An 11,187-nucleotide genomic window follows, 5' to 3' on the forward strand; every position below is an offset into this window, starting at 1 on the left:
TGGTGCCGAACCTTGTTTGCTGCCTTTAGCGTCTCCTTCCTCCCTGTCATAGATTTGCTCTGGAACCGCAGTGCGTTCGTCGATTTCGTGGCGCCAAGCTTCATCACGCTGATGAGGTACACACTTCCTTTTTATTTCTAACGACAAATATACACGCTTCCGTTCTCTCAACTGATATGATACGTTCTTGTAGTACTTGACTAGTTGATATGAATTATTAATAATTGGACAATCAAAATCCAGGGCTATCCCCCTGCGTACTTGCCGCTACGTTGTAATCATTTTCTGTAATTCTCAATAGCATGCCACTGTCTGCACATTTGATTCTTAGACTTTGTCTTGTCCAGAGTGTATGGAACTATCATATGAATGCTTTATTTCAGAAGATCCTTTGGGGCAAAAAGGGTGGAAATGTAAAAGTAACATAATATTTTGGTAGGCCATATACATATATTTCCACATGAATGGTAAGAATACAGATGATACAACTGACGCTTCTTTCTTTGGTGGTTGTTGATGAATCTCTTAAAAAATTACTATTTACTTTTCTCCTAAGTCACATTCTTACATGGTGAACAAGATAATAATGTCCAAGTATCTATTATACTCCAGCCGCTCGTCCTAACCTTTCCCTTAAGATCTTCACTCCCATGTATCTGCATGTCAAACGCGGGAAAGAAAGATCAAACCCTGGAGTTGAAATGAATTTACCAAAATGCAAACTATATCATATTTCTGTGTTGTACCTGCCCATCATCATGACTGTGGCTTGTGGGTTTGTTCCTGGCGACCTGGATAGGGTTGATCCGTCAATCACCCGGAGGCCTGAGGTCCCAATCACTTTGTACTGCTGGTCAACCACCTTGCCTACATGGCATCCACCATGGTAATGCCAGATGGTGACCACTGTATCCCTGCAAAACTGCTCCAAGGATGTGCTGTCATTTGTATGCTTCGGTATCAGGTTTATGTTAGCTGCTACACTCATGTTGAGCAGTTTTTCCATTGAATATCCACCATCTTTGGGAGTGAAATTAGAGAAAGTGTTTGTACTAATTATTTTCTCTATGGTCTTGATCCCGTAAACACATCGTCTCAGATCCTGTGGATGTTTGAAGTAGTTGAAGGTGACGATAGGATTGCTGTTGGGATCAGTGTCCACAAGAACTAGATTGCCAGTAGACAGCGGGCCATCAATCTTCGAAAGAATGAACCCTCCATGGAATACTTCTTTGGGCAGGCTCTTTTTGTTACGTACATACTTATGGACTGCTTCTAAACTTCTTTCCTTTGGAGGAATTGTCGACAACTGCCCAATCTGCATTAGAATGCCAAAATGTCATAAGCATGAAAACTGTCATGGTTCTAAAAAGGGAAGTGGACATATGCTTAAGTTTTTCTGAGACACTTCACTCTGATTGTACAATTGAACTTTCAACAATAACTTTGAAAGATAACTCTAGTTTATAACATTGATGATAAGGAATTCAGTAATTTTTATCATGTGATACGAATAGGAATGTAGGTAGTTGCGAATGAGTGTAGCAGCTGCATAATTTGATTCTTACCTACATGTTAGTATATATTTCTGATTTGTCTATATGCTTATCTTGGGTACCTGCAAACTAAAGCTTAACAGATAAAGCTTGGGAAGTTGGCTCCAAAGAGCCCATTTTAGGGTGCATATTTTTTTAGATTGCTCGTGCAAGATGCATTGTTTTGCGCAAAAGCTTTTGTGATGCACCATGATACTTTTGTAAACCGAAATGCACTACCATCATACTTTCATGAACTGAAATGCACCATGATACTTGTAAACTGTAATTAAGTCCTTGAATTTTATTTCAGGTAACAATCATGATTGATGACAAACCTCAGCAGACATGATTCCATGGTGGCAGTGAATGCTGTCCCCTGTCTGGCCGAAACCGCTGCTGGCTTCGATAAACACACCATCATCAGTTATTCCAACAGTCTCAATAAGAGACTGCTTTGGGGGATCCTTGGTGGGTATAAATACGGAGCTCAATGGGTTGTCTGACATCCCTTTACCCACGTGTTCGTTGTGAAGAACTATAGAAATGTTATGCTTCTTAAGTTCACTCCTTGGTCCAATGCCGCTGATCAACAACAGCTGGGGGCTTCCAATTGCGCCGGCAGAGACAATAATCTCACTGCCTCTCTTTTGGCTAAGAAAGGCTTGATGCTGCCCACCATTCTCATCCTTGAATTGAACCCCAATAGCACTCTGTTTCTGATGTCCTGTGCAAGAGATGAGGTTACTATAACAAAATGATTGTGCAGCAACCAGCAAGTACCTACTGTTTTTGTTTGAAGTATGTGTTTTCCTAGCTTCCTTCTTGTGGAAGTGAGTGAATTGTAAAAAACATCGACATTGAAGGCTAGGGTTACAGGAACCACAGTTCTACAGTTTTGTGCCAAAAATCACTAATTCCGAGTCTATTTTTTTGCAAAAAACACTAGTCACCTGATTCGCTCGTTTTAATCACGATTATGACTGATGGGTCCCGCCGAAAAGGGTGATGTGGCGCGACATAACGGATTGCAATTAGACAGAATATAAGGGACTACATTGCAAAAGGGCATATGAGGATAAGGTCATTTATTCATTATAAAAAAAGTAGAGGATAAGGTTCCAGCGCTGCTCGCTCGTGCCTGGCCGCCTGGACACCGGCGCCGCTGCTCGCTCATGCGCAGCCGGCGCGTCTGCTGCTCACTCCGGTGCCGCCGCCACTGCTCTCTCCCGCCTGCGCCACCGCTGCTGCTCTCTCGCGCCCGCGCCGCTGCTCGCTCGCGCCTGGTCGCCTGCGCCACTTCTGCTGCTCACTCTGGCGCCGCTGCTACTCGTCGTCGTTGATGCTCGGCGGCCGGCACCGCCTCTGTTGCTCGCTCCCGTCCCCGCCCCTCCCCCTGCTCTACCTCCCTCGCGCCCCTCCCCATCTTTCCCTCGCGCCTCCACAGCCAAGGCTCCGACCAATAGCCCGGCCGAGCTTCGCAGCCGCCCTTGTCGCCGGCGATCCCAACCCCTCTGCTCCAGTCGACCGGCGACGCCGCCCCAACCCTTGCCTACGGCGAGGACCCCAGCCACCCAGCAAGCTAGCAGTGCAGCCGCCTGCTTGATCCTCAACCCAGACGCCACCTCCTCCATTCGTGGCCGTCCCACCGCCGCCCGATGCGGACGCGGCACCGCCGACCGAAGGACAGACGCGGCCCTCTTCCCCCTCCGGGCGACGCTCTGGTGTCCGTACCTCGCCGGCGCGAGAACCCATGAACGCCGTGTCCTGCTGCAGTTTTTGATTTGGCAGGACCCGATTGCGTTTTTATTTTTGCCCCAAGGGTGTCTATGTAAATGTCGATAAACCTGTCTAACGCCGTTTGTGCAGAACCGTTATGCCACATCAGCTTTTGCGGGTTCCACTTGTCATAATTGTCATCAAATGGGTCAAAACCGACAACTAGTGTTTTTTGCAAAAAAATTAGCCTTGGAATTAGTGGTTTTGGGCACAAAACTGTAGAACTGTGGTTCCTGCAACCCTAGCCTTCAATGTCGATGTCTTTTGCAATTCACTCTGTGGAAGTGGATACAGATTATGGAGGAAATTGTATGTCCGGTGCAAAATTATTGACCAAAACCAACTACATTCAGCCATAAGCAAAATTATTGACAAAAACAGTCATCATATTAAAGGCGCATATGCTCATCATGCTTTATAAGTGGACGCCGTGGACTCGTGGGTTTGAATCCTCAAAACACCATTTTCTGTTCAGTTTCCTTTTTCTACAAATAAGTTAAATTTGTCCTAAATTTTGTGAAACAATTTCCTGAAATTTCTGAGATCTCCAGCTACCAGATTTCTCACTGGGTGCTTTGTTCTTTTCTAAAATGGAACTTTTTTGTGATTATAAGAGCTACTACTTGGATTATTACCGCTTACCATGTCTCGTTTTGAAAATTACTTTGTTCACACTAGCATGAAGCAGCACTCTGAGGTTGTCAGGATTTGCAGCAGCTAGGAGGTCAGCAGCAGTGTGCCGGTACCCTGCCTCATCAAAGATGGTTCCCCCAACTTTGGTTCCAAAGAGATGGTCATAGGTATATCCATTGTAAGGCGATACCCCTGCTTCAAGCAGCCCATCACGAAGGGCAGCTTGCCAAGGTGCAATCTTTGGCCAATAAACAATCCTCTCTTCGACCCAGGGGTAGGACTGATTCACCAACTCTTCATCCCATCCTGCATCCTTCACAAATCTGCATGGACAAGCGCATGATAATTGGTTACAAACTTATAAGGCCTCACTAATACTAATGTTTGACATGATAGGTTCGGTCCAATAGGCACAGTTGCTCGTCTTGTTGAAACCAGATTTTATGCTATCTTATAGTTATAGCTGGCCGTATGCTTATGCGAGCAATTTTCTTCTTATATTCTTAAGGTTGCTGTAATAACTGGCATATATTTTTCTAGTTTGACACTGCAGATGTTTCAAAAAACTCAGATACTGCAATGGTTAATGAATTCTGCCATGACATTCTAAGCCTTTCAGGACTTACGGCAAACCTTAGTCGAATTTGGCTATTTGGTTATTCATCATTCTGTGTTACCAAATCAAACAAAAATGTATTAGTGATCTTTTGCAATTTTTCTTCGATGCTCATTTTCAGTCCTTCACCACTCCATAGTATGCATTGGTGTGCAGCTATATAAACTCCAATAAGAAAGTCAGATAGCCTTACTGGCTTTCCTCCAAATCTAATTACTCCTCTGCTAGCTATAATGTTGTTGAGGAACCATTAATGCGTCTGATATATGTCCTGCAACTGCAAAATCAATTCTACCACTATGATATTCAACTAGAAGCTATAAAAAATCCATGTGAAAAAACATGTGACAAATCTCCAGTTAAAGCGTAAGGTATTTCAAGACCAGGTACAGTTATGGGGCTGAAAAGGTTTTGTATCACTAACTTTTATGGCTACCTCTAAGATCGTTGGCTTCTCCCATCAGCCATTTTGTTGACTCTTTAGTGTTGAGACTGGTCTAATCTTTGCTTAAGACAGAAGATATGAACACTGCTTTGTGAATGTGACATACTAACACACCCACAGTGGGGCTTCAGATTGAATAGCTGTGAAATATCCTGGTATATCTGATCAACCATGCTGAACCACTTAATTCTTCTTGTGATAGTAAGATCAAACAGGATTAGTCCCATCTTTTGATATCGATGTTTCCTATTCAGGTTATGAAATGACTACTTATTTTAACTTCCGCTTAAGTTTATTTGCACAGTAAATGGATCTTAAGTTAGGTTAGATAGCTGAAAACATGACACATTGCGTACCTTCGGTTGGCTCGGCTGTAGAAGCCGGCATTTATACATGTTCCACCACCTAGAACCTTTGCTCGGGAATTGATGACACCATCAGTGGAGATGAATCCCTGAGATGGGGAATTCTTCGATTCATCGGTCAAGCAAATGTGGAAGTTCTCAAGGTATGAGATGTTGTGGTTGCCATATGGAGATCCACCTCTCTCAAGCAACAGCACCTTGTACTTTTTCGACAGCGTTGCTGCCAATGGGCATCCGGCCGTGCCCCCGCCGACAATGATGTAGTCATATGCTTCATGCTGGATTTTGGAGAAACTGCTTGCCTTCCGGAGGGGAGGGAGATCTGGTGTGGCGGAATGGTTTCTTCCTGCAAGTTTAAGTGTTTGATATTATTGCCTGGAGCTGCTTGGTTTCAGGTTAATACTATTTCAGTCAGTTTTCTTCTTCTATCTTGATATCTATGAGGATGTCTCAACCTGGTTATGCTAAACTCTTCCTCTTTTTCATCAGGTTTCTTCTGGTTATAAATAGTTCTACAGGTTGTGAAAAGAAGGTACATCTTTTCCAGATTCCACACCTTGTTTTTCCATCCTTTTACTTGGAAATGACACTTTCTTATGTATTACATGCCAAGCATTCTTACAACGACAGAGTGCCACTTTAGGACTAAGTAAACAATATCAAAATCATAATGAAGGATAATTAGAAATAGATGACAACAAATGTAGCTAAAATATCTAAATAAAGACCCATGTTCCTAAGCCAGTTCAAAATCTCTGGATAATAGCCATGGTGGGTATAACAAGCTGATCGGCAGAAACAAAGAAAGCAAACATCGATGGATCAAACTCCAACTCTGAACCATTGAGCTTTTTTCTATGGGAGACGACTCACCGTGCAGTTTTCAGAAGCATAGATAAGCTCAAGCAGATGGAATGTACCTTGAGATAATCTGATGAAGCAGAGGAACGCCAAGATCTTGAAGAACACCCTTCCGCTGATCAAACCCATTGAAACCAAAGAGCTCCCCTTGTTTTGTTCTCTTTCGCCCTTTCTTTTTCACCTCTGACTCTGCGTACTTGCCTTCTGTCTGGTGCTCTCTGGTTTCTCCACCTCGCAACCTTGCCCAATGCATTTCACTCGTTTATGTAGACAGTAGCAGCACCGTGGAATTGAGAGAGCTATTGTGTACATTCATTCAAGGGCGCTCACCCACACCATTAATTGCCATTCAATGCAGTGCAGCACTGTCCAGTAGTACTACAAGTCAGATTTATGGACTTCCTCATCAGCCAACCAACCACAACGAAACTGCTGTGAATATTTTACCCACCGCCCTGATTTACATGCATATCTCCCTCACTTCTTTCAAACTCAGTGACGTTTTTATTTCATTTTTGGTGACTATAGGCAGATTTTGAAGAATGTCCACTTTTCAAACCTGAGCTATTGTAGAAGTTCATTTTTCAACCTTTAACTCTGAAACTGGTTGGTTGTTTTCAACTTTGATCTCTTGAAAAAGTTCACCTAACCCCCTTGGCCCTATCGCAGATGATTTTGTGCTAACAGGTACAACTCATGACATTAACGAACATCAATTTTACACGCCAGCACTGCGATGTTAGCAGTCTAATTAAAACTTCTACAACAATCGAGAAATCAAGAACCTGGCTTGGCTGGGAAGAGAAGTGAAGGGTTCGGAATTCAAATTGCGTTTTAATACGTCTCACTATTCTAATTTTTTAGAAGAAATGGCCTTAATTATTTCTTTTATACGGGGTTAATAAATATTAACCAAATTTAATTTAAGAAATGAGAGAATTCAGAATAGCTATGAGAAAGACTAGTCCAATCCATAATGATGTACCAGAAAATACAACATTTTTATTATTTAGTAGTACAGTACAGATTAGCGAGAGAGCATACTTTTTTCCTAATTTAAATGAGTAAAGTTCACAAAATTACAAGTTTAATGTACAAACTATCACATCTGACTAAGTTTAAGCAACATATTATCGCATCTGTAGTTTTGGGATACACTTTGGTTCTTATAGTTTTGTGAAATTGATTCTTAAATAGATAGTTTCGTGATATATTTAATACTAATTAGGTTACTTTGTTTCTTAAAATGTACTGTAGTTCTGTGAGAGACTTCTTTAGGAAAATTTCTGTGATATACGTGCTCCCTAAGTCTGTAGTTTTGTGATATTGATCCTCAAATCCGTACTTCTGGGATAGGTCTTCACATTATTTTTTCGACAAACAGACCGGGGCACCCCTTTCAATTAGAAGACATGCAATTTGTGAAATTTACTCAATTTAAATACACAGATAGGTTGCTTTATCTATAAAGCGGGGCGAAAGCCTATTTCGATTATGTGTATCTTTATAGTCTGAGTAGGCCATTGACCATTTTGAATAAAACTGAACATTGTAGACAATTTCTGATACAGTTAAGAGTCCTCGTTCACCTAGACTTTATTCTTAATAAACCAGCCCCCTTCAGTCGAATCCTGTTCCAAGAAGACTAGATTTCTTTCTTGTTTCTTTGAGGGTAAGAAGACTATATTTCTTAATTCTATTCTGTACTCCCGTCTGCCCAGAGGTGTTGCTTTCAAGAAAGAGAAGGGCTGAGGAGGGTGTAGAAAAGACGCTGTTTAAGATGACAAACCACTATCTGGCCTGATATTGACAAGATACATGATACTCTATTGACATTCGTTCAGAAAATGGTTTTGTAACACCAATGTGTCTGTCATTGAATGGTCTTGCTCAGTTGGTTAGCAAGTTTGAGGTTAGCATCATCGTACTCTAGATTACATAGGAATTGTCAGTGATAGGTATGGATGGTACTCTAGATTACACAGAACTGTCAGTGATATGTATGGATGTCTAGTACTATCCAGTCGGTAAGTATATACCAACTACTAACTATAACAATTTAATTACTTCACAATTAACCAATAAATATTTACTACCTAAAAAAAAAACAGAAAAAAAAATGGTGAACAAAATGGCAGCTGGTTGTTGCCGGCCGTTGGTGGAGGAGGCCATCCAGGGCACCGGAGTTCGCCGTTGGAGAGGAGCGGGGCAGCCGGCATTGGCAGACAGCCGGGCCGAGGTGGCAGCGGTGGGGAGGACGAGGTGGCGGCGGCTATAGCTAGGTCACAGCCGAGCCTGCCTCACACTAGTTTGTACTTTATAACACGCGGGAGACGAAGGGTCAGGGCTTTCTCGAGTTCTTTTGTCAAGGACTCGGAAAGCTGTCTACGTGGTGATTTAAGAAAAACTGTAAATGTCTGACGGAGATTATGCCGAGTCCCATTTTACAGGCGCTCAGCAAAAGCGGTTCACTGTGACGGAGCAGATGCCAGCTACCGCGATCACCACGTGGCGCCAGATTTGCTGGGTGCCTTCAATCCAGCACAACTTGACATAGGTCATATATAAGCCAAGTTTATTTTGCTTGCCAAGTCCTTATTGTCCGGCTCTCGTCAACGGCAAGTCTTTGCCGAGTTCGAACTGTTACCGAGATCTGTACTCAGCTTACATAGTCATTACCAAGAGCCCGTGTTGGGGAACTCGGCGAAACGGTAAGCACTCGACACAGAGGGATTTTCCAGTAGTGTATGGACATGTCGTTTACATAGGCATTTCGACAACGCCCGACTCACTTTAGCCAACCTCCTTGACAATATCCAGTCGAAGTTAGGCTAGGGGCAATGGCGGGTGGGAGGGCTGGGGTCGCTACCAGTTGAGGCGGTGCCTATTAGTGGCATCCTATTGTGATTCTGGGTGTCTTTCATCTTTGAGTTTGTACAAACTCTTCTTTCTATCAATGCTTCAAGACGCAAGGCTCTGCATTTTGTCCAAAGAAAAAAAGGCATGGACGTCTAGTACTGGTCAAAATTCTTGATGTCAACTTGACAGTACAATGTACTAAAAGAAAGAACTGTAATTGGACGTCCAAATCATCTTTGAAACAATGTTGAGCAATGAAGGTACAGCATTTATGCCCATCACATCAGCTATCAAAATGGTATAATGGATACGCTGCAACAAGTTGACAACTGAAACGTTAGGAATAATCCCAAGCATTACATCTAATCTACCTCATGTGTAAACACTTGTTCGTGTTGTTTTCATTTCACCCTTTTCAGCCATGATGATGTGCCAGGGTCCTGGGTGAAGACCCTTCTCCGCCTCGGACTTGGCAGCGGCGACGCTTAGTGCCGTTTACCTCCCGAGGGCGTTGTCATGGAGCTTAGGTGTCCTACGGCGTGTCGTGGTGGTGTTTTTAGGCCTACCTATGTGTTCTTTTCTTAGAAACGTAGGCGTGTGCGTTTATGTTGTCCGGCTATCCTGGAATCTGCTTTGCAAAGGGCTTCCTCACCTTATATCGTTCGGCCGTGTATTTTGATTTGTGCTTTATCTATAAAGTGGGGTAAGAGCACATGCTTCGAGAAAATGATGATCCATGTGTAATTCTTAAAAAACTGTCTGCACACCAAGAATGGCGTCGCCTCCTTTTAAGGCTTCTATTGTTGGACAGGGACCTCCTGAGAGCCAATGAGATCTGCTCGGTAAGATCGAAAATCAGTCCTGCCAGGAAACTATCATGAACTACGTACTTACCAATGATGATTATTCTGTTCGTAGTGTAATGGTCCATCAACTTGCCTCCAGCGCGCACATAGAAGACCAGCGGTATTGCAACGCAAATCCTTAAATGAGAAGGGAGAAGGCCACATGGTGCGGGCCTCTGGGGCAGCATACCATGACTGCATGACGGAGGTTCTGAAGTGTTTTATTTTAACAGTAGAATTGTTTCTTGCTTGCTGATCTCAAGTGTTAAGTCAAAAACTCAAAACAGAGACTATGAGACAAAATTAATCACATTGCAGCTGTTTTATACTATGTGAAATCTGTCTGATCATATGATTAACAAGTTTAGTGTCAAGTAAAACACATTGATGATAGAATGATACCAGTATCTTCCTTTTGTGGTCTTTCAGATAACTACTAGGATAAACTAAGAAAATGTACGTCTGAATGCAAGAGCTCAGAGCGAACCTAGATGGTGCACTTATTACATGTACATGGAGCGCCAACTGGCAACATGTTTGAGTGGTCACAGCAAAGGACTTGTGTGGCACCTGCAAATTGAGCACATGATGGCTGTCTTGTCTTGCTAGGTTGTCCGTCATTGAAGAAAGCAATTCGGTTATGAGATGATTACCCAGAAACCAGTGAACTGGACTGTGCACCAGAGCTGATGGAAGCGTCTTAACATCCTCTACGGATGCTTATGTTTTTTCTTCTTTTTCTTTAGATGACACATTGCTTGTGTTAATACGGTGGTGGTATCAGTGAGCTATGCACCAAACAGACAACATGAGAGGACAGAAATAGTGAAATAATCGATGTGGTTGAGCTGGGCCTGCTGGCGTTCATTTATGGTAGCAATTCGCCAGCAAATCATTTAGGCCACACAGTGGATTTTGAGATCATACTGGTGATTATGTGGCCGGAGATCTGATTCATGGGCTTCTCACAACAGTGAGCGCTTCTGTAGCCCTATAGTTTCCTTGGGCGTTTTATGTGGCCTCATCAACCGAATTACTGGAGCAACGACTTGTTTTTCTGGAGGTTTTTTTTCGAAAAGGGGGTTTACCCCAGCCTCTGCATCATTCTGATGCATACGGTCAATATTATTAATAAAAAAAATCCAGCAACAATCTCCAAGTCTCGCAGAAGGAAGTAAACAAATGCTCACAAGAGCGAAACAAAAAAAGGCCAAGCCACAACCGGCTGGCAAAAAAATATAGGAGCACT

General features: G+C 42.9%; 1 protein-coding gene and 1 long non-coding RNA gene across 2 annotated transcripts; one reads left to right on the top strand and one right to left on the bottom strand.

Annotated features, from left to right (window-relative positions):
- Window positions 1–414: 414 nt before the first annotated feature.
- LOC119275743 (protein HOTHEAD-like) lies at window positions 415–6,431 on the bottom strand. Its single transcript, XM_037556643.1, has 6 exons — window positions 6,294–6,431; window positions 5,365–5,719; window positions 3,957–4,270; window positions 1,874–2,262; window positions 747–1,318; window positions 415–656 (listed from the first exon to the last, which is right to left on the bottom strand). Exons 1-6 carry the CDS (start codon window positions 6,361–6,363, stop codon window positions 602–604), a joined length of 1,755 nt encoding a protein of 584 aa, XP_037412540.1. The 5' UTR covers window positions 6,364–6,431; the 3' UTR covers window positions 415–601.
- Window positions 5,379–10,809, top strand: LOC119275744. The gene is made up of 5 exons (XR_005135864.1): window positions 5,379–5,516; window positions 5,589–5,768; window positions 5,863–9,935; window positions 10,012–10,146; window positions 10,368–10,809. It is a non-coding gene; the product is annotated as an uncharacterized LOC119275744 (long non-coding RNA).
- Window positions 10,810–11,187: the final 378 nt, after the last annotated feature.

The sequence above is a fragment of the Triticum dicoccoides genome, chromosome 3B (assembly GCF_002162155.2).
Source record: "Triticum dicoccoides isolate Atlit2015 ecotype Zavitan chromosome 3B, WEW_v2.0, whole genome shotgun sequence".
NCBI lineage: Eukaryota > Viridiplantae > Streptophyta > Magnoliopsida > Poales > Poaceae > Triticum > Triticum dicoccoides.